The sequence below is a fragment of the Eleginops maclovinus genome, chromosome 14 (assembly GCF_036324505.1).
Source record: "Eleginops maclovinus isolate JMC-PN-2008 ecotype Puerto Natales chromosome 14, JC_Emac_rtc_rv5, whole genome shotgun sequence".
Classification (NCBI taxonomy): Eukaryota; Metazoa; Chordata; class Actinopteri; order Perciformes; family Eleginopidae; genus Eleginops; species Eleginops maclovinus.
In genome coordinates this window covers 11,355,381-11,378,751 of record NC_086362.1, presented here as the reverse complement: position 1 = coordinate 11,378,751, position 23,371 = coordinate 11,355,381, and the positions used below count along the sequence as shown (strand labels likewise).

The 23,371-nt window shown below is 41.0% G+C and overlaps 2 protein-coding genes across 4 annotated transcripts in view; both read right to left on the bottom strand.

Annotated features, from left to right (window-relative positions):
- Nucleotides 1–15,237, bottom strand: part of dock11 (dedicator of cytokinesis 11) — a 50,324-nt gene extending 35,087 nt beyond the window's left edge. For all 3 annotated transcript variants that reach the window (XR_010167306.1, XM_063900665.1, XM_063900666.1), the window contains exons 1-12: nucleotides 14,989–15,237; nucleotides 10,671–10,787; nucleotides 10,143–10,232; nucleotides 9,301–9,383; nucleotides 8,393–8,459; nucleotides 7,180–7,275; nucleotides 6,816–6,950; nucleotides 5,011–5,194; nucleotides 4,397–4,476; nucleotides 2,825–2,908; nucleotides 2,478–2,618; nucleotides 957–1,235 (exon numbers count right to left, since the gene is read on the bottom strand). Coding sequence is in view for 2 of the 3 variants with exons in the window: in XM_063900665.1 (XP_063756735.1) it covers nucleotides 957–1,235; nucleotides 2,478–2,618; nucleotides 2,825–2,908; nucleotides 4,397–4,476; nucleotides 5,011–5,194; nucleotides 6,816–6,950; nucleotides 7,180–7,275; nucleotides 8,393–8,459; nucleotides 9,301–9,383; nucleotides 10,143–10,232; nucleotides 10,671–10,787; nucleotides 14,989–15,093 (1,461 nt within the window). In the remaining variant the exon portion in view is untranslated. The remainder of the gene's footprint in view (nucleotides 1–956; nucleotides 1,236–2,477; nucleotides 2,619–2,824; nucleotides 2,909–4,396; nucleotides 4,477–5,010; nucleotides 5,195–6,815; nucleotides 6,951–7,179; nucleotides 7,276–8,392; nucleotides 8,460–9,300; nucleotides 9,384–10,142; nucleotides 10,233–10,670; nucleotides 10,788–14,988) is intronic.
- Nucleotides 15,238–15,978: 741 nt separating this feature from the next.
- haus4 (HAUS augmin-like complex, subunit 4) lies at nucleotides 15,979–22,829 on the bottom strand. The gene is made up of 9 exons (XM_063900860.1): nucleotides 22,241–22,829; nucleotides 21,522–21,661; nucleotides 20,813–20,944; nucleotides 20,566–20,706; nucleotides 18,674–18,770; nucleotides 18,417–18,562; nucleotides 17,535–17,665; nucleotides 16,881–16,949; nucleotides 15,979–16,665 (listed from the first exon to the last, which is right to left on the bottom strand). The coding sequence occupies exons 1-9, from the start codon at nucleotides 22,302–22,304 to the stop codon at nucleotides 16,491–16,493; spliced, it is 1,095 nt and encodes a 364-aa protein (XP_063756930.1). The 5' UTR covers nucleotides 22,305–22,829; the 3' UTR covers nucleotides 15,979–16,490.
- Nucleotides 22,830–23,371: the final 542 nt, after the last annotated feature.

The window sequence follows — 23,371 nt, the reverse complement described above, 5'->3', positions numbered from 1 at the left end:
TGTTCAACTGGGGTAGACTTCCACAGCGGTCTGTCGGTAGAATGTAATATAAAGGGCAGAAATAAGACTTGGAACAGTTATTTTAATTCATGTCTGCAGCTTTTAAACTGTGTATGGACTGCTACTGGTTGCTGCATTCCTTATTAGAGATATTTGTTTTGCTGTCTAAGTAAGAAGTGACATAAAGCTTTTATCCAGAGGGTGTTTCAGAGGGTCTTCTGAGGTCACAACACACATAAATATAACCCTTAGAATTACAGTACATCCAGAATACATAGAAGAATGGATACACTTTTGCATTTGCTTGCTATATATCAATTTGTATTGTACGTCTTCACCTGTAGCTATTTCTCCTCAAGACAGAGGAAGAGCAAAACACGTTAGGAACTAAAACTAATTTTCAGTTAGTTCTTGATGTAGTTTAATTTCTATTCTGACAGAAAAACAGAGCTGTCAAATATCCTATCTTCGTCTGTCTAAAAGGCAGGCATCAACAGAAGAGCCCATGTGACTTTTGTTTGTAATTGAAGAGCATAAACTTCCCAGATCTCTGGTTTCATTTAGACTACAGATAGAAAAGACAAAAAAAAACCTTAAAAGTTCATAATTGTTCACTTTTACTTTGACCCTTTACTCATAACATTTGCAACCAATTGTACTTCTGGGATATAGCATTTTTCTACAGTCTACATTTAATCAAAAATAAAGCTTTTTATTAGATATGGAAAAATGTATATCTTTTTTAATTAGTATACAAAATATGAAAGACGAATTAAAGTTAGTTAGATAATGTTTTTTGAGAAGACACTGATTTCAAAATATGTTTCCCAACAGAAGGAAGCATTCCTCTAACCACACCTCACACATGTGTGAATGATTCAGGTTCCTTGCAACCTCTGATTGGCCGTGAGTCATTTCCTCAATTAACAGTTGTATAACCACTGCCAAGTCTCTACCTGTGTGGGGAAGCGCAGCAGAGCCTCAGACACCCTCTGAAGGAGCGGCAGGCCGTTCCCTTTCGCAGAGTCTCCGTTCACCATGCCTCCACCCTCCCTGACTCCTCCTCCTCCTCCTCCTCCTCCCCCCTCTGAGTCCGATGAAGGAGAGAGATGCCCGGAGGCGTCCGTCAGCATCTCCCTAACGCATGGCGGGTTCAGGTCCACGTGGAAGTCCGCCGAGATCTTACAGCTCTTGGAGATGTCGAAGAGGGCGAGGCTGATGAAGAACGGCTCCACCTGGGGTCCAGCAGAGAGAGGCTTTTAACACTCCAACACATCACGCAGGATTACGATACCCCTGGATATAATTACTGTCCATCACAGCTTTGTGCAGCTTAATGCCTCGATAAACAATTCCCCATAACTTTTAATTTTTGCACCAATTTTAGGTCTTTACTTTGGATGACCCCCAAGCTATTTGCTGGGATCTTGACAATAATGTTAACTCTATAGGTTTAATCTGCCATGTTATACAATATGCAATAATAAAAATGGTAGATGTTTCTATTTTAAGAAACATCTGAACTAGAGTTGCATTTCCATATATCAGACACTTAAGACTTATCTTATCCCTTGTTTAGAAGCAAACGTTGGCTCTACAGCAGCACATTTCTAAATGACTGTGCACTTATGCCAGGGTGGATCTGTCCAATAAACATTAGAACTATCAGAGGCTGTGGAAGGAGAGGAGGGAGGAAGAGGGGGAGGGAATGAGAGAGCGTGCTGTAACCAAACCACAAATATGCGTCACTTCTCCAGCCTCTCTAATGCACAAGCAGGCAACTCAATGTTTTATGACTACAGCGATCCACTCCGACAAAGGCGGTGCTCACAGACACTCTGAAGAGCTGTCTCATGATCCGCACATCTCAAGATATTTCCCCCCTTTCAGTACACTGAGTTCTTGCACAAGTTATCTGGAGGAACAGAGTTTAACGCTTCGAGAAATTAAGTTTAGCGCTGAACGACCAGGTTGCAGCATCCATGTTTCAAACAGCTTGATACAAAATGTTGTACGATATCTAGTTATGTTTTCCGTTGGCCTGGTTACTTCCATAGCTTTCAGACAGACCAGCATGAATTATGAAATTGTATTATCTGGGGCAGCGCTGCAGAGGGTGAGGAATGTGAGGTTCGAAGGACGACTGTGTGTTGCAAGTGCAATTAGAAGAAAAATAATCAATACAGATGTATTACCACAATTCATTTTCATATTATGTAATTATTTTTAATCGTAGCTAGGTTATTTTAAGTTTGGATGCAATATGCTTTAAAAAAAAAGGTTTTCAAATCTTTTAGTGTCATTTTTTCTCTTTTGTCAGGTCTTATGGTAATCGATTTAACTATAAAAAGCTTTAGTTTCAGTTTCTCTTTAGTAGTAGTAAATAGGGAAACATAGGAAGCAGTGGAGGTAGCTGAAGAGTAATTTAAGCAGGATATTAATGGAGTCTCTCCTGTGGAGGTAAAGTGGTGACCTACATTGGTGAGGACGCCATCCCCCTTCTCACTGACGCAGCCCTGCAGACTGAAGGCCAGGTCGTGGCAGCTGACCATGATACGGCGGCCGAAGCGCTCCTCGAACGGCTTCACATCTGGCTCGAATCCTGAGAAGTCCAGCCTCTGGATATCAGATAGGAGGGAGGAAGAGGAGGAAAGAAATAGAGGAGATAAAACGACAAGCAGAGAACGATTGATCCGGGGGATATGAGCAGTGAAAGAAGGAAGAGGACAAAGGAGAAGGAAGCGGTGCGAGGAGAGATCAAATACTCTGAATCAATAGTGAAATAAATAAAACATAGGGGTGTAAAATTAAGCAGGTTGCGTACCTGTGTCTCTGGGTCCAGGGAGAAAAGCTTTTGTCTGCCTTCGTTCCTGTTGATCTTATTCAGCTGGTCCGTCTCCCTGACATACTGCAGACACAGCGAGGGGAAGAGTATCAGGTAAAATGTGGGAAATATAATGTAATGACGCTTAAGTCAATTAGTTTATTAGGAATTTAAATATCTTGTTGGTCAGATGTCTTTATAAGGATCCCCATTACGAAGGGAAACAATATAATCATCCTTTCAACCATCATTAACCCAAACACAAAAGAAAAATGAATAATACAATTCACTTAAAACTAAATGGTAATTCCTTGAAAACATGCCTGAAAATAACCCTAAATGATATATTTATGAGTCCTGCTCTTTCAGATGTATTCAATTCCAAGCAAATAGGGTATTCTTTGCTTTATATGTTGTATTTATTGCTTTATTGTAAAATATAGGGACAAGTAGTTTTCTCATAGTAAACCAACCGCATCCAGACACAGTAAGACAAAGAAGGAGACGGTCAACAGAGAAAAAGGATAAGAATCTGATGGAGACAAACATATCAAACCCTAAGGTCATGGTATAAGCACTAATCCATCCCCTTACTCCTCCTCCTCCTCCCTGTCTTTCCTGCTCTCTCTGTGACCAGCCTGCAGACAAGTGTTCTCGGGAAAAGCTGTGCTTGAGTGGCCCAGAGCAAACAGCGGTGAAGCAGCAGCACGGAGCACAGAGGGCTTTGTTGTCTGTGCTCAGCTCTGGGTTTAAAGACATGTTAAAGCAGGAGAGTCTCTGTAGAATAAATACTGGCAGAAGAAACAGACTCAAACACAGAGAGGCCAACAAAAGAGCTGCTCTCCTACGGCGCTATCATTCTGTAAAGATTTATAAACAAGAGATTATAAATGTGGTATGGTAAAAACCTCAGACTCTTTTGAGATAAGATATGGGTTCTCGCAGTATTTTTTCTTTTCCTTTAACTACTATCATCAGCACCAGGTATGAGTGAGGGGCCTGACAAGAACAACAACACAACACAAGAAATACTACAAATAAATAATAATCAGCTAAATAAAGCTGCACACTAAGGATATACAAAATGACAAAAAAATGATATGACTATCATACAAATGTAAACGGTTTCTAAATATCGATATATAAATGATGGCATTTTAGGAAAAAAGAAAGATATGGGGAGGAGGGTACATTTTAGGATAAAAAACCCTGATATTCTCTGAGATTATTGAGGTTTAATATACAAGAAAATACTCTCAAATGTACAAAAATATAGAATCTTGAACATTCTGTGAGAATAAAGTCAAAAATTTGCAATGAAAAACAAACATTGCTTTTTATAATCCAGGAACCACTCTGCTTTGCAAGGTGGGATCAACCTTATCACACGACAGACACGATAGCCGGGGAAACATACAATATTCTTCATCAGTCCATCGCGTTGTAGTTCCCGATGTACCAAATCTATTTCCTCAAATCACTATGTAGTATTCTTGCTGTGGTAAGAAATAGCTCAATATCTTCTCCTGTCTAAATGAATTATTGAACCAACCATCCATCCATCCATCGTACCTTGATCAGTTCAGGTTGTAAGCCCCTCCCCAGGCTCTCCAGCAGGCTCTCCCCTTTACCTTGGCTGGTAGTGTCGTCATCTGAATGAACGGGACAATGATCAGGTTCAGTAAAGCTCTGTTGCTTAATACTTCAAATGCATTCCTCTGATCTGTGTGCAAGTTTCAAATTGAGACAAAACCTTACAGTGTGCTGGGAAGATCAGAAAAAGGCTATTCAGTAGTCTGCTGACTCCCAGGTGACGGATGCTGAACTGAGTGAACCCTAAGTGCCTCTCCATCTTTCACCCAGTCCCTCATCAGCAGCTCTGACCAAGCTATTTGGTTTCCCTAAAACATTCTGCAGAGAGTATGCTATTAAAGAAGACCGGCCAATAGATGCTGGCACCCAGAGTCAAACTGCATTAGACTGCGCGCATTCTTCCACATTACTTTAAACCCTCAAACAGTCTCAGGTTATGTCCCAACATGTTATTATTGTTATCATGGCTAAATGGACCATTACTTTACAGCAACATTTAAACGATGCTGTAAATAATAGGTTGACAGAAGCAGATCTAGACATGTGTTTATCCACAGTTTGTTTACTTTCTTTGTAGGTAGAGTATTACTCACCCAGGGCACAGTCCAGTGCCTCTGCCCCGTTCCTCCTGTCCTGGCTGGGCTCAGTGGTGTTCTGCAGAGCCTGTTTCAGCGTGATCACCCACTCCTCCATCTCTGCTTCACTGTCCGCCGCCAGGAAGTGGCTGTAGCGGTCTTGCATCTTCAGTTCGAAGCCGTTGCGGCGCATCTTAGGGCTCTGAGGGAAGAGGAATTACAGTGTTTTATATACTTGCATTATACATTCTTCAACAGAAATTGAAAATCATCCTGTATTGTGCCAATAGTAAGATGGGTATAGATTGGAGCGAGACAACAGGATTTCCCCTGGAGGGTAACATCATTAAATCCAGTCATTTTCAAGAGAGAGATCATAAGTTGTCTCGTGGGAAATTGTGAAGTTTCCCTTAATCTGAAAACAATATTACTAAATTGCTGCAAATGAAATCCATCAGCGCCATGGTCCAAGGCAAGCTCAAATGTCATCTGCAAACGAGACACCATCACTTCAAAACAAGAACACTGAGTGTTTTGTTTGCCTGCGTAAACAAACTGAGAAACGGTTCACTTTTCAGAGACAAAACACAAAGAGAAAGCTCTCACAGCTAGCTACCTAGGAGCTGTACTTGTATCCATATTGAGAGACTTGTCATTAAATTATCATTATCAATAATTATGCCGTCAAAGAGGAGTGACATGAAGTGTGTCATTTTGCAACTTCTTTGGTTGTTTGTTTGCCACGGGACTTTCTTTAAAGTAAAAAATGTACCATGGCTCAAAAAGGTTGAAATACACTGATTTAAACATAAACTCATACTTAGTTTCCCATTTGAGCTTAAATCAAAGATGTAAGACAAAATGTACAAAAAAGGCCTATTTCTCTCAAATATTATCATAAATTTGTCTAAATCTGTGTTCCACCTCAATCCCACGACCTCACAGGTGTGTTTCGACAGCATGATTATTCCACAGGTCTGCCTTGGCTGCTCTCCATAAAAGGCCACTCTTATCTTGAAAATGAGACATGTATTACTTTAGGAACAGGGGGGACATGTCTGGTGAGATGTTTTCACCTTCCAGGAATTGTGTACAGATCCTTTCAACATACGGTCGTGCATTATCATGCTGCGACATGAGGTGATGGTGCTGGATGAATGGCAGACATTGCCTCAGGATCCCGTCACGGTATCTCTTTGCATTCAAAATGCAATCAATTAAATGCACTTGTTGTCCATAACATATGCCTGCCCATAACAATACCCCATCCAGGTGAAGACGATGAGCATGCAGATGAGCTTCCCTGAGACAGTTTCTGGCAGACTGTGCAGAAATTCTTTGGTTTGTCCTAACACTGGGTCACTTCTATGTGAAGTGAGGTAAACACTGCGGTCTTTTAGGAGCTTCCACTTTATTGCAGCAGCCAGAATGAGTCTCCTCACTCCTCCCATTCATCTCCTGAATGTGTTCATCAAACTGAAAGCTTCCTGGCAGCCTCTCCTGAGAGCGCTGACCTGAATGAGGTACCAGCCTGTGCCGTGAGCCAACAGCAGCAGCCCCCTCATAATCCACGGGAACGGGACTTTCTCTACCCGAGTCTCCGGAATGCAACAAATCTGTTCAATCAAAGCGACTAAAAGCCCTTGGAGCGTGGCGGGACGAGGAAACACACTGATGTTCACGAGGGGGAGAGCTTGTGCCAAAAAACTGAAAAAACTAACATAGAGCACACAGTGCGATACACCACAGTTTGATTAAACAAGCAGCAAGGTTTATTTAGAGCTTAAGAGCTGTACCACAGCTGTGCATTTGATTTTTTATACCTGAACAACATCTATGCAGGAGTCCAGGTAGATGGATCCTTTTGTATCCTTGCAGTTCTTCTCGTCCTTGTAGGAGTTGAGGATGTAGGAGCCATCGGGGAGCTGAGACAGGTAGAAGTACCTCCTCTTGAACACCTACAATTAGAGGCAGTAGAGATCAAGTCAGAGGAATATGGAAAAGGGGTATTATGATGGGGCAGAATAATGCAGAAGATGATAAATAATGCTGTTCAATTGCAACAAATGACAACCAGGATGTCATGTCTCTCTGGTTCTGTGGTGAACCCGACTGCTCTGCTGTTGTTGTGTTATTTGTTGCTGTTGTGTTGTATGATTACAGGCAGGGCGCCTGGTGGTGACTCACCCTCATGGAGACAGACAGGCTGCTGTTGATGTTGGCTTTCTGCAGCCAGCCCTGCTTCATGATGCCTCCCCTCTGGGAGCACAGTGAGGATGAGTCCTGACAGACACACACACACACACATTGGAAATCAATCAAGACAGATATAATTATGTAGATTATCTCAGGTTAATTGTTCTTACTTAATAAAACTAACAAACATTCAGCACAAGGGAATGGTCTCTCTCATACACACCACACACACATTCTCAGGAGTAACACCACTTGGAGGAATGCCCGGTAAAAGGGGGGCTAATTAACTTAATGTAAGCCGGGAACATGACACACATATTATGACATTGAGTGAAAATGGTTGAGGTGTGTATGTGTGTTTATGTGTGTGCACCAGATGAATCACATTGAAGTGGTGTTTTGTCCTCCAAGCGTCACACAACACCCCTCCTTCCAGCTGTCCTGTAATCTAATTGGCTGGCTGCTCTCCTTCAGTAGAAGTCTTTGCTTCCCTCAGACACGACAGAAATGCACACACACGAAACCATACATCCTCTAATGTCCTAGACTGAATTTCGATTGATAATGATTTATTGTTATGGCCTGTGGACGGCTATAGAATGACATATTAAAGCTTTGGAGAAGCAAATAAACATATAATGATTGTGTCTTTTATCATCTGCACGTGTGTCTATTTCCCTAAATGTTCTTAGTACACGCCCCCAGCATTTAGCAGCAGTACATCCCATTTCGATAACTCTCCCCATTCAAGCAGCTTCTATTTTTCTTTCAATTAAACCTGTTCTCTGTCTGAGTTTACCCACATCCGCTTAGAGGGAGGAGGATCGATGGGGGCTATTTATAGGACGTATAAAGCTACTGATTTCACTTCCCTCGCTCTCAGTCTCCGAGGAGTCTCGGTGCTGGGTAGACTGAAGGACTGACAGATCCTTAGTCACAGAAAATCATCCAGCAGAATAGCCAGCTAAATGCACGTCTACATTTGCTCATATCTCCAGGATATGGAGGCATATTAAATGAGCCAAATGTGTCTTATCTCTACAATTCAAAAAAGATTGAAGCAATCTCTTTCATTTCCGGGCAGGGTTTAAAGCACATCACTAAAAGCTGTGCACATATATCCGTGGCGTCCATAAAGGGTCCATTGAATCAATAGCAGCCCACTCATCCTCGCTGAAGTGATCTAACGGGCCCCTGTACTCACCTCATCTTTGGCGTCTTCATCGATCTCGAACACATGAGCTGGAAGCTTGTCTGTCTTCAGGCCTTTGCTACGAAAAGACAGCAAGAGAGTGTCAGCAGTCTTCAATAAATCAGCCCCTTCCCTACTGTACTCCCCTGTGGTGAGACCTGTCTTGACTCTCCGTAAAACATGCAACATATCGCTGATTGTCTTATAGTAACTGTATGCGTTGGTCAGTAAGTTCAGCACCACCTTATTTGATAGTGTATTTAGTAGGAATGCAAAATGTATTGAAATGCAATCAAAATTGCAATATGGACTCGTGCTTATGTATAGTAAATATTTCCTATATAGCTAAATATGTGCTAAAATACAATTTTGAGTGAAGTATTATGGAGCAGCAGAGATATTCTGGCCTACAAATCATATTTTAAACCTTTGTTTGGTACTGATCCTCTTAAAAACCATGATCTTAATATATCTTTTTCAATAATAATGTGTATAATGATGCAAAATGACATATCATTCCAATATTTATTCATTATATTCCAGTCAATATAATTGCAATTAGTTTTTTATCTGCATTTGTGTTTTTTCTGGAATTTTGAAGGAATTTGTAAAATGTTGTTACCAATGTCTCATTCCAATTTATGGTTTGAGTGCATGTTGCGGGGTTAAAAAGTGATTTCTGATGAAGCTTTATCACCATTTGAATAATTGACAACATCTGTGCTCCTGTGTTGTAAAGGAGAATCTGTCTATGCACTTTGATTTACAGTATCCCCTCAGCATCAGCGCTATTTATATACGGCAGCAGAGATTTGTTGCTTGTTGCCATCCAGCAGACCCGCGTGAGCCGAGTAAATCTCTTTAACATGTTGCATGTTTGACAGTATAGAACTTATTTTAGAAAAAAGTGTTTTCCTTACCTTGGCAACATGCGAAAGTCCCCAGAGTAAGCCTCGTATTTGTAGTTGATTACATGCCAGTCGTTGTTGTACATCTTGATGCACTGCCAAACAGAGAGCTAGATTAGGGGCGGCAGAAATATAACAAGCATCCCATAGTAGCAAAGTGACCTAACAGAGCACACAGTTCTTCCCAGACAGATACTTGAGCTCTGTATTATTTATGAACACAAAATAAGTCTCAAAGTAGCACAAGAACTCTTTACCCTTGCTGAGATTTCTACTTGGCATTTCTCAAGATGGTTTTCTCTGTGCACACTTTTAATTCAATGTGAACTACAAGCAGAACTTCTCAAATAAGTCAGCTGAAAGGATCTTTGTCCAATAGATGCTGAGTTAGCCTGGATCTGTTTTAACAATCCCTATGACAGTTGTTTCCATGCTATATCACAGTCATGGGAGCTGGCGGAGGAACATAGATTTAGAGCCTGGCACAGCAGCGGCATATATCCACATCACGCCAGAAGAGTCTGTTTTTCATTTCTTACTCAATATATCTTCAGCATGTGTTTAGTACTGGCCTGTGCATGATGTGGTGCTTTAGGAGCTTTAAGTGACTCTTAATGCAGAAAGTCTTGTGTGAAGTCATCAAGAAATACTCAATCGGTTTTATGTCTACAGCTCTAATTAATAAAGGGCATAAAAGTCATATTATAAAGAAGATTTAACGTCAAGAACAAATACCCTAGCTTCCATTTTGTACTCCAAACTTCCTCTTTTGTTTTTAGAAAGGAGTCACTGCAACATGTGTGCAGTTTGAGACTAGTAAGTGTCATGCACATGGGCCAGATGGATTATAGTACCTCTTTGGCAAACAGGCTCCTGGCCTCTCGCTCTGCATTCTGAGGCACAGAGGGGACGACGGTCCTCCTCTGCCGTGAGATCTGGGACTCCTACGAAACACAACCATGTTATGATGACAGTTCTTTATGTTCCCATCGAACAGTGAAACAGCAGGAAGCCACAACAATGACTGTTGAAGAGAAAGTAAATGAAAGAAAAAAAGAAGACACATGCAAGGAAACAGATGAGTGTCAAAAGATTTTTTTTAAAGAATAGGCACAGAGCAAGACGTGGCTCTAAACAAAACCACATGTTTGAACAGAGGAGAGCTAACTGGCTGCGTTGTGTTTGACTGACTTGGACTGAAGTGTAAATAATCGAGCCTGGTGTGTTAGTAGAAAAAGTGATAAATGATTGGAAATCTTTCTTTGGACAGGGATATTTTACAGCTCTTTGTTCCCTGTTTGACTCAGGCAAAAAAAAAGCTGATTTGGCTGTTTTCTTTGGGGGAGGAAGATCAGAAAGAGACAAAGCATGAAGGGACTCACCGAGACATCGTCCACAGGGCAAAGCAGCAGGTCTCGGTGGGGGTCGCTGTGGATCTGGGCCTTCCTCTGGAGCACCACGGCTTCATAGTCCAGCGGTTCGATAATCTTTGGCTGCTCCTAAAAAAGACAAAGACGTAATATGAATAAAAGTCACTTCAAATTAACAATTTCTTCTTGATTTTATGTTCTGATGGTTCTGTGTGTACTGGTTAGCTCCACATGGCATTGCTTATTTGAAAGCCGTTAACAAGGGTTCAACCCCAGAAGTTCCTAACCACCCGTACAAAAGCAGAGTCAGAAAAGATCAGAGAAACAACCACGGAGTTCAGAGGTTCACAGTGCAGGAAAACAGTGGCTCAGACAGTTGTGGGTGGATTAAAAAAAAGCCAAATAACTGACAGAAAGGGCATTCAAGGTAAGACAAAAAAGAAGTGGAATCCATCTGACTGGACATTTATGTGCTGTAGAATAAGGAGCATGTGCCTGACAGAAGCATATCTAATACAGAAACAATAAACAAGAAATAAAACACGTGCTTTATGGCTGATCCAGCTGAACATCATAACTTCCTGTTTCGAGTTTCATAGAGAAGTGGATGATATGAAATGCATTGATGTCTTCAAGTGGTAGACAGGCTCAAATCTAGCTGTGCCCAACTAGGTCAAGATGTGATCACAACTTAAAACCACTTGGTAAGATTCAGAATTAATTCCCAAGAAAGAGCAACTGTAAGCTCAAGCTCAGCAATGAAAACAGTGATGAATAGCTTAGTCAATAAGCCCTGGCTGAGTGTCGGACTCTGCAGAGGAAATGGTCAGACGGTATGGATTTGATCAGCGATCTTTTATTGCTGAGCCACAGTGGGGGAGAAGAAATTCTGACAAGGCCCTAGAGCTGGGGGAGTGCGATTGAGTCATTTTCCACCTTGTCATATTTCCATTTAAGAGCCGTGCAGCTGAGATGCAGAGCTGTGTTTTCCTACTGCACCACAAGCCAACATTAAGTTAGCTTGGCTGCTGCTTTTTCCTCTCCGCTCGCTGTTCTTCCCTCCTATCTGCTGCTATTCCTCTCACACTATCACCGGGCATGTTTGTATGTGCAAATATTCAGAGATTCTATAACAAGCTCTTTTTTAAGAGGTTTTAAGAAGCTTTAAAGATGGAAATCAATTGTATTCCACACTGCCTGAAAGTATAACTATATAATGTTTACACTGAGATAATTATTCCAATCCAAGACTCTACATTTCCTACAGCCTCATTTGTTTGGGATCTTTTAGAATTTGAAAATAAAGTTCTGTGGTTTTGAACACTGTACAGTATGGGTTCAGTGAGGGTTAAAGGGTTTAAATCGCCTTGAATATGCTGGTATCTGTGCTCAAGCCAATGGAGGAAAGAAAATACTCACTTTCAAGTGTTCTCTAACCAATAATTTGGCCCGTGATGGTTTCAAGTACATGTTACACACAGATTTTCCACCAGAACCCCGACTTCCTCGGTTGTCCACATGAAACCATCATTTAGCAATTTTTGAGCCACCAATCTTAAGAAAAACTTCACAAAGATACTTGAAATTAAGTGTGAAACGTTTGCAGATATCTCAGTATGTTTTTACATGAAGTCTGGCTCCACAGGGGACAAACAGCCACCTGAGCAGCAGTAAAACACTAAAGCTACAGGTCTGTTGAAAGCATTACATGCGACTGTGCCGGCCCCGCACACGAAGCAGCAGCCCTGCTTCCTGTCATGTGCAACAAGCTAAACCGCAGCGCTGTGTAAGTCACAGGGAAATCGCCGGCGCACAGTGGCTCGGCTGCAACGTTGATCATGTTACACAGAGAGAAAGAGAAAGGGAGGGAGGGAGCAAGAAAGAGAGAAGGAAGGGCTGAGAGAGTGTCCTATTTTCAAAGAAGAGGAAAGAAGTTGAAGCAGCTATGAAGCCACACTCACTGATTGAGACACACAGGGAGTGGGGCTAAAGGATGTGGCGTAACTGTATGATGCAAACGCTTTCTCCTCTCCTGTCACACACCAAAAGCTCCAAGTGTTCTCCAGGGGACTGTGATGATGATGTTAGCAAAGTGTGCATTTCCAGATGTCTGTGTCCCTTACACGAGCCACAACTCCAACATGACCAGGTGGATTTAATCACGCTGGCTAAAGAAGCATACACTTAAATGCAATAGATTACACACTCTCATGGAAGTCACACACAGAATCAAGTTCCCCTGTCCCACAGCCAACCCCACTTAGTGCTCCAATCTGTGTGTGTATGACACACAGCAGCTCATGGAGGGGAAGAAAACCCATGGCTTGCCTTGTTTTACTTACACACCTGATTCCAAAAAGATATTGATATGTATGAGTTTTGTTTCAATACCAGATTGTTCAGCCTAAAGGAGCCTTGTTTAATTCATGTAATCATTCAGTTCATGTAAAACAAATGATTGACCTAATATAGACATCTTTCACTGCGTAATGACTAGCACTGAGGCGTGCAGAACAGAGATTAATGTCTGAATGTGGGCGACATACCTATTGTCCAAATATGATAGGGTGCAACAAGTCATGTAGAATTATCTTTTTGTGTCATATTTACCGAGATGGCAACAGTGCCTTCCTCTAGAGTTGCTCCCCAACTTAAAACAAACCATTGCAAATTCAAACCGATTTTTACAGAAGATATTTGAAGTTGTCAGAGAAAAGAGTTACACATGCGAAATCAATTAGGCTACACTAACGATGGGGCATTGATTGAAATTGAATTGATGTGAAAGACATCTAAACAAAGACCTAGACTTAATAACAGTTTTTCAACAGGAATTTCTGTGAACCCCAGACCAGTAACGAAGAAGCAATTACATACATGGAGCAACTTGATGCCGACTGGCCCAAGGGTTTTTGTTGTTGCATTTCAGCACTTTTCTATTTCCTTTACTAAAGTTTGATTTGCTATCCAAGAATGTGTGTACGTTAGGAAAGACTTGGAAAACAGGACAGAATTTTAGAGATGTTCAGAATGAACACAGTCACACAGGAAACACGGTCACAGCATGCCCGAGGGAATCCCCATGTTCCCTTCACAGAACAACGCTTGTTCTCAAGTTACCAAGCCGACCATTTATTTTACAAAATGAGCAGATACTCTACAAGAGGAAAAGCATGTCAGAAGACACATCACACGTGGCCACAAACACAAACAGGTCACACACACTCCCACCTCTGTTTCCGAAATCAAAACCTTATCACATGATTATTACGCTAGTGCGTCACACTCCTCATGATGATCATCATAAAACGTAATCCCAAGGGAACAAGAGTTTATTTACACAATTATATCCTACTCAACTTTCTAAAATGGCGAAAGATGTAAGACTTCTTTACTTTGGATGGAAGTTTCTCATTAGGACAGTTCAGAAGTTGCCAGATGTTTGGCTATAACAAAAAGAAAACGACTCATCAACAGGCTCAATCTGCATTGACGTCACTGGAAGACAAATTATTGTCACGCTTTAGCCATACTTATATGAAAATAAGTCAACACACACATGGGAGCCCATTCAAACACACACATGCAGCATCAGCAGGATTCTCAATGCTATTCATCCCAAACCACTGCGCCTATAATCCCTCATCATTCAGTCTGTTCAAGGCCAACACCAGCCACCAGCACTGCTATTGATTCCAAAGGAGAAGAAAAGAAAAACCCTTTTGTTTTGCACACACGTCATTAGTCATTTACATCAATCCTGAAGGAATGCATGGACTGCGTTCTTTTGCTCAATGTGGCCAGTTCCTGCAGAAATAAAGAGGCTCACACACTGCTCCAAGGCAAGGACAGGGAAGCCATGCTGCAGCTGTCCAACTGGCACTGCTCCTCATCCGCCAGCACACAAAAGGAGCCTAACATGACTAAACCATGTGTTCCTGTGGACAATGTCATACTATTTTGTAATGCTGGCAATTATGAAAAAACAAGCCAACATATAGGAGTGGTATTGGCGTGATATAATAGTCTTTTATACAGAAAGCGAGGGAAATTGTTCCAGTGCATTCAAACACGGCTGTACGTTAGCTATAGGTTAAAGTGAAGGCTGGTGGGGCACGCGCAGTGAATGAAAACTGGAAAGATACAAATAAAAGACACGGAAAATGTACAGAAGGAATGTAAAGAACTATGGAAAGGCTAAACCGTTACTCCCCAAGGGGAACGGGGGGGGGGGGGGGGTGGGGGGGTTGAGTAAGCAGGCTAACCAGTTAGTTACATTATCCCTATTAGCTTAAAATGACCGCCGCGGGTCCACACAGCATTAACTCACCACCAGGTCCACTGAGCTCTTCACAGCCTCCGATACGCTCTGCCGGACTTCCGCAGCCGTCCCGGGTTTGCTTAATCTCTTTGTGAATTTTCGCACCTCAGACATTGTGTGCCCCTCTTGTAAAAATTCCACTCGGTGTGTATGTGAGCATGCCGCGGTACCGGAGGAGCAGCACGTTGTGACAGCCAGATGTGGGAGGTTGTGTTGGAGGCGAACCAGCCAGCGGTTGGCGTCGCGAGGCGGGGCTGTTGCTGCTGATGAGAGAGCAGAGAGGGTATAACGGGGCGAGATGCTTCACCCCGGCCTACTTCCGTTTCCCCTTAGTGGAGCACACACAACCGAAGATCGTCAATGATAAGAACACAACCAGACAGCGGCAAATACCCAATACAGTCTTTGTCAACATCAAAACAATAAAGACAATTCCCTAAATGCTTGATTTAAATACGATTGCTGCTTGCTGTGGTAAAGTAAAAAACACAAGAATACTTAAAGAACTAAGTAAAGGTTTCTTCACATTTTCCAGCCGTGGTTGATCAAATGCATAGTTTTTAAAATATACTGATGATCAAAAGATTAAATCACATTAAATCAAACAGGGTTTTTGTTTGCGCTTTGAACAACATCATTCGTTTTTGTGACATTATAGGGAGGGGTGACAAGTTGAAAAGAAAAAGCTTTTTGTAAAATTGTTGCAGGAGGTAAAATAATAAAGAAGCAAATCAAGCATGTCAGCAAAAAATATCACTGTCTAGTGGAAAATATGGTATGGCATCTCTTGAAAAGTTCAAGTATACTGCCATCTTGTGGGAAACCCCTGCAAACTGACATTAATCTGATCCTAAAGTGTTTCGGATTTTTTTTTTTTTAACATGCTCCAGGAAAAGACATATCAAATCGGGAACTACTTGGAAAAAACAGGTAGTTAATCTTTCACAAGGATTATTTATCTGGCAGTCTATAATTAAGGAAAACAATATTTACGGCATCTTTTCACTTGTTCAATTTAGTTTATTTTCTTACAGGTTTATAAAAATACACAACAATCATTTTCCCAGCTTTGGCACATTTTACTGTGTTGATACTCTAGATAAACTGTTACATGAAAATTCCACCTCGTGATTTTTATTTCAGGTGAAGTAAGATCAAGTGGATAGATGTTTGACTGCTGCATCTTCCAAGTATGAAGACAAAGGATTTAAGCATTGTCAATATTAATATACTCTCACTTTCTTCATAAGTATGTTTATGTATATAAGTTATCATTCAGAGAAGGAAAGTGAAGCTTAATGTAACACTGCATTTAATTACAAAGAGAAATGCATACATGTTGATTACCATGGTGATGTACTGAATATGGTTGACTATTTTAAGAGTGTAGGGTGGTTATTAAACAGCATTCTTGGTTAGGAGTAATATGGGAGCCAAAAAGTCCACACACTGTCTGAGCAGGGAATGGCTGGCTGTTGTCCCGGTGTCAGGTATGATCTTCACTTGTCCTTTCACTGGGTGAACTCCTTCAGAGCCCAGTTATTCATTTCTATCTCCTGCCGTAATCTGCAGTACTCCTCGGCCAAGGCCTCAAAGTCTTTCCCCAAGATCTCAAAGGAGGCCAGTTTCAACTCAATGGAGTGCTTCTCCACCTGACTGGCCTTCAGATCAGACACCAGCTTCTCTCTGAAATTAAGACACAACAACAACAACATATTGTTAGAGAAATAAAAGCCAGTTATAATGTAGCAACTGAACAATATATATTATGCAGGGTTGATACCCAGAAGCTGCGGTACATTCACGCTTCACGCTCGGGAGAAATAGTATGCCTTCTATGAATTAAATTGCAATTGATGAAAATTTTGAATTTTTTCAGAGATAGACAAAAAGCATCTTGCCTTATTTTTCTATGAGCAGATATTTTGTCCACTGGGTACGTGTCCAGCTGAATTTCCACCATCTCTGCCCTTTAAAGAAAGAAGAGAAACACAAATTTAAAAAATGAAATGCATGCAATACTGATCCGAATCAGCATCGGTTTTATTACGAAGTAGGCTAACACATAAGAGGAATTTGCTTTGGTGTAAATACTGCATACAAAGACACAGAAAGAAAGGAGCAAAAAATATATATTTTTAAAACGAGTTTAAACACTATTGTAACAAATAAAAACTAAAGACAGTATTTGAATAATAATAAATATGTAAGAAACTGAGTAGAACAAAAGAAAAGAAAAATACTTTATTCAAAGTGGAGAGCTGTGCAGATTTACAGAGAGGTAGTTTTGAGCATACATTTGCAACACATTCAAAGGGTTGTGCAGGATTTACAGTACTAAAAAGAACAAGATTTGATCGAGAAATTTAAGTTATTTTCCTAGTAAGACTTTCTGGATAAAAGGCACCACCAAATCTACTTCACTAAGTCCTTTGATCCCTAACCCCCCACTCCCCTTTTCCCCTCGCTATTTGTAAGGCGGCCTTGGGTACCACGAAAGGCGCTATATAAGTTTAAGTTATTCTTATTATTAAAACGTATATAAGCATGCTTACTTGATCTTCTGCAAGACTAACTCCAATTTTCCCTCAAAGTAGTCCAACTTCTTCCGATCCAGATCCGTCTGGATCCTCAGCCTGTGGTCCAAGATGAGAGACTGGAGAAGCTGAATACACTTGATCTGTTCCTGGACACAAGAAGAAAAAAACAATGGAACAAAATTATATTTGACAGTATGGCCCAATTCCAAACCGACCCCTACGTCCTTCTCTACAGATCCGTAAAAACATTGACTAGTAAACTGCACAAAATAAGATATTAAAATCGCCTTTGACGTGAACTTCGTAGTTTACTCTTTTTTGTCATTAGGAGCATATACCCGTATCAAGTGTAGAAAACTGTAAACATGTGCATTTCATTGTACATTTTTTTACAGGGACTGTTGCAAAACCAAGCAGATTGAAAACAAAAAGAGGTATACAAAAAAAGAAAAGATTTTACAAGTTCTTTTTCAATTATTTTTTGTCCAAGAGATGCAGATTTGTAACCCTTGATAGATAGAAGATAGAATCGGAGGATGAAACCCTCTTTATTTGTCACATACATGCACTCAGCAGAGCACACACAGTGAAATTTGACCTCTGCATTTAACCCATCCTAGTACTAGGAGCAGTGGGCAGCTATTGTGCAGCGCCCGGGGAGCAATGGGGACGGGGGGATTGGAGGTGTCCGGTGCCTTGATCAAGGGCACCACAGCAGGGCCTAGGAGGTGAATGTTTGTTATGCAAACTTATGGAATTTCCTGTTTCTGTCGGAGAGAGGGGAGTTTGTCATAAAGCCACTTTATTTAGTGGGAGCAGTTTGGAATTGGGCCTGTGTACATATGGTAATGTGACATAATTACATGCTTTTTTACATGCAATTAAATGAGCACTTACAGAGAGGTAGAGCTGAGTCTGTCTCTGCAGGAGGACACTGTTTTCCCAGCTGGTCTCCTTCAGACTCTCTGCTCTTTTCTTCTCATTGTCCAGCTGGGCTGATAGATGAGACAACTTGCTGTTCTTCAGACCCTCACTCTCGTTCTCTAGAAGAGATACCAAATAACACCAGCGTCAGAACAATGCAGTGATACAAAGATGGTGAAATTGTATGATGATTTTTACTGGTGGGAACAGATGAATCAGTGTTACTGTACCCCATTCAGGTTGATAGTAAGAGAGGAGGCTCAAACACTTTTTCTTCAGATGTTTCTCCAGCTCTTTGGGAAGACTCTGTTTCATTCTTTGAACATTCTGCAAAAGATAAATAACATTTAAGCTACACTTTTTTTACTGAAGTGAGTCTCCTTTTCTTGCTTTTCTGAAAAAAAGTGTACTTTAATACCACTGTTTAATCCATCATTTCAAATACATACACAAAACACATAATAACCCAAGTAATTAATTCTTCTTTAAGAATGTACAGTGGGGCAAAAAAGTATTTAGTCAGCCACCAATTGTGCAAGTTCTCCCATTTAAAAAGATGAGAGAGGCCTGTAATTTTCATCAAAGGTATACCTCAACTATGAGAGACAGAATGAGAAAAAAAATCCAGGAAATCACATTGTCTGATTTTTAATGAATTAATTGGTAAATTCCTCGGTAAAATAAGTATTTGGTCACCTACAAACAAGCAAGATTTCTGGCTCTCACAGACCTGTAACTTCTTCTTTAAGAGGCTCCTCTGTCCTCCACCCGTTACCTGTATTAATGGCACCTTTTTGAACTCGTTATCAGTATAAAAGACACCTGTCCACAACCTCAAACAGTCATACTCCAAACTCCACTATGGCCAAGACCAAAGAGCTGTCAAAGGAGACCAGAGACACAATTGTAGACCTGCACCAGGCTGGGAAAACTGAATCTGCAATAGGTAAGCAGCTTGGTGTGAAGAAATCAACTGTGGGAGCAATTATTAGAAAATGGAAGACATACAAGACCACTGCTAATCTCCCTCAATCTGGGGCTCCACGCAAGATCTGACCCCGTGGGGTCAAAATGATCACAAGAACGGTGAGCAAAAATCCCAGAACCACACGGGGGGACCTAGTGAATGACCTGCAGAGAGCTGGGACCAAAGTAACAGAGGCTACCATCAGTAACACACTACGCCGCCAGGGACTTAAATCCTGCACTTCCAGACGTGTCCCCTTGCTTAAGCCAGTACATGTCCAGGCCCGTCTGAAGTTTGCTAGAGGGCATTTGGATGATCCAGAAGAGGATTGGGAGAATGTCATATGGTCAGATGAAACCAAAATAGAACTTTTTGGTAAAAACTCAACTCGTCGTGTTTGGAGGAGAAAGAATGCAGAGTTGCATCCAAAGAACACCATACCTACTGTGAAGCATGGGGGTGGAAACATCATGCTTTGGGGCTGTTTTTCTGCAAAGGGACCAGGACCACTGATCAGTGTAAAGGAAAGAATGAATGGGGCCATGTATCGTGAGATTTTGAGTGAAAACCTCCTTCCATCAGTAAGGGCACTGAAGATGAAGCGTGGCTGGGTCTTTCAGCATGACAATGATCCCAAACACACCGCCAGGGCAACGAAGGAGTGGCTTCGTAAGAAGCATTTCAAGGTCCTGGAGTGGCCTAGCCAGTCTCCAGATCTCAACCCCATAGAAAATCTTTGGAGGGAGTTGAAAGTCCGTGTTGCCCAGCGACAGCCCCATAACATCACTGCTTTAGAGGAGATCTGCATGGAGGAATGGGCCAAAATACCAGCAACAGTGTGTGAAAACCTTGTGAAGACTTACAGAAAACGTTTGACCTCTGTCATTGCCAACAAAGGGTATATAACAAAGTATTGAGATGAACTTTTGTTATTGACCAAATACTTATTTTCCACAATCATTTGAAAATAAATTCTTTAAAAATCCTACAATGTGATTTCCTGGATTTTTTTTTCTCATTCTGTCTCTCATAGTTGAGGTATACCTATGATAAAAATTACAGGCCTCTCTCATCTTTTTAAATGGGAGAACTTGCACAATTGGTGGCTGACTAAATACTTTTTTGCCCCACTGTATGTGAATTATGGCTATTCACCTTCTCCGATGGCATGAGCTCCATCATCTGTTGGGGGGTCAGACCCAGAACAGAAGGCTGGTCCTGGTTGGTTGTGCTACTGGGATCCAGCTGTCTGATACACTGAACCACCAGCAGACACTTCTCCATTGTCTCATGGAACTACACACACACACACACACACACACACACACACACAATGTGCAAAGTGAGTATATTCATGATTCAACGACAGCTGTTCATGTGCGAACAAGTGTGGGAAATGTACCATGTTCTGGTCCGGTGGTACAGTGGCGTGGTGCTTCCTGATACAGTTGTCCTGGATCATCTCTTGCAGTGCTTTATGGATGCCCTCGGAGCGCAGCCAGTAACGCCTCTGGCTCTGCAGCTTTTGCTCAGCCTGGAATAAACATGTGTGATTGCACATCAATACACACAATGTTGCAGACCCATGTAGGGAGACGGTCTCTGTGATTGCAATTCTTTACAGTTACCAGAAGATGTCAGTAAGTCACAGGTTCCTTACTTTGTAATAAAATGTGAATTACTTCTCTTCATAAAGCTGAAATTCCAGCCAAAATGTAGCTATTCGAGGAGGTATAGTTTGAGTTGCACCATAGACTGATTCAATCGTGTGCAATAAACCTTCAATTTGCAATACAAACACTTTTTTGCAATTGCACTGTTCAATAATAACTTTTATGTAAATACATTTTTCTAAATGTCCCAAAAAGTTTATGTCTCCACACCTTTGTATGTTACTGAAGTCACTTAGTTTCTTTAATTGCTGCTACCCATTTTTAGCCATGGTCGTGTACTTATTCTCTATATTTAATAAGTTACTGTCAATATCCACACTGCGGGACTAATAAAGGAATTCTGATTCTGATTAATAGTCCATCTTGCTAAATAATGAGTTTGTATGTCAGCAAATGTGGTAAGAAACTTTATAAAATGTCATCCAAGCTTGCTGATACCTTTTCCAGCTCTGTCTTCAGTGGGACAGTGAGTCCACTTTGGTCCACATGTTGTGCCAGGGTGGCAAGGAGTTTACAGAACTGAGGGTTCTGGGTCAGATCCTCTTCTGTTATGTCACACAGAGGGAAGGAGGCGAGAACTGTTTGGGAAGACAGTAAAAGAACAGTTAGGCTACTGCACTGCACTACAAATTAATACCACTATATCTTCTATCCAATTCAGCCTATGCTACTACTCTCACTGCTACTTTACTTGAGTTTTTGCACATAATGCCACTGCACTACATTTTTAAAATAGATTTCAAATACAGTAATTCAAATAAACCCCACTTTTACCAAGAGAAACATTGAAGTTAATACATCAATAATTATAATACAATAATTTTAAATATATATGGTGCTTGAATGGGTCATGCTGCACAATGATTACTTTTACTTTAGGGACTTCAAATATATTTTGATGCTTATACTTTTGTACTATTGCTTAAGTACAATTTAAAATGCACGAGTGTTACTAGTAACTGAGTATTTCTACACTGTATTATTGCTACTTTTACTTCGACCTCTGCATTTAACTAATACAAATGTAATTACACTGGTTTTAGGACACGATTAAGAAATCTTAACGTTGAACGACAACTGTTTAATTTTAAATTAGCTTTAGAGCATCAGAGTAGGTTAAGCAGCAGCTAACAGCATCAAGTAACATATTTCCTTACCCTGTTGGTGCAAACTGTCGCCTTTTCCAAGCGTTGATACATATGTAGACTCTGCAGCCGACATTTTCGTCTGGATTATTTTCCTTTTTAAACAAGTAATTCATGAAGTTTTGTGTTTCTAAAGACTTGTTTTCGCTCATTTGTTAGGAACAAGAAATGAAATGCGTACTTCCTGAATCAAGTTCCGCGCGCACGAAGGAAGCGTTCCTATAGGCTAACATGTGAACCATGTGGTCAATCTGAGCGAGAACGTGCTTGCCACTCGCGGGAGCGTGCACTGTGAAGGGAACACGTTATTTCAGTGTTTTCGAAGGGAAAATAATCATAGTGAATATATTAAACAAAGAATGGCATTACATGGTATAAAATTAAAAGTTCATCATCATCAGATTGCATCTTCAGAGTATAATTCCATAACATTATTTGTTAGGTCTCTAATAATAATTAGTGATGTAAATTATCACAACATAAAACCTTTCACAGCACTTCACTAGGATGGTAAAGATAAAAGCTATGATAAATTAGGAACATCAATAATCACGGCTGGACTTGTGATAAAAACGCCCTCCAAGGAAACATGCTCCCTAATCCCACCCTTCAGTCCTGTAGTGGTTGTTTGCTTTTTCTGTACTTTTCTCAGTGGTGAAAAAGTAGTTCAAAGTCAAGTGGCAAATCATGTCAAGAGGCTTGATTATCAGGGGGTTATGGTGAGTTTGGGGGATGGCTTACAATTAAGTAATTAGCTATCATGATGAACATTGTCAGTACTTGAATGCTGATTGGAGGGGATAACATGATACTTTTATTTGTTGGGTCTCTGCCTGCACTGTCCAAATAATGTATTCTGAACCTTTTTATTCTGAAAGATTTGTTATGCACAATTTTAACAGCTGTGCAAGGACCTTCTGTGAGACTAGATGGATAGAATATTAAGGAAGCCGTCCCTCTCTGTCCTATCCGTATTGAATCTAGGCTTTCAACAACTGTGATTATTCCTCTGGGGCTCTCCCTGTGACCTCTGGCCTCTCTTGTGTGCTTCTAACAGCTGTTTCTTACCAACATTCCCTGCCCATGCCTGGTCTTCTTGGGGCTTCACTCCCGGTGCAATGCAAACATTCTATAACCTAACTT

Bases quoted from the DNA above. Each gene is read 5' to 3' on its own strand.
- haus4 (XM_063900860.1), bottom strand. From the start codon at position 22,304: ATGTCGGCTGCAGAGTCTACATATGTATCAACGCTTGGAAAAGGCGAC. The intron at 21,662-22,240 runs GTAAGGAAATAT...CTTCCCAAACAG, and splicing joins CGACAGTTTGCACCAACAGG to TTCTCGCCTCCTTCCCTCTG. The intron at 20,945-21,521 runs GTATCAGCAAGC...TGTTTATTCCAG, and splicing joins TGAAGACAGAGCTGGAAAAG to GCTGAGCAAAAGCTGCAGAG.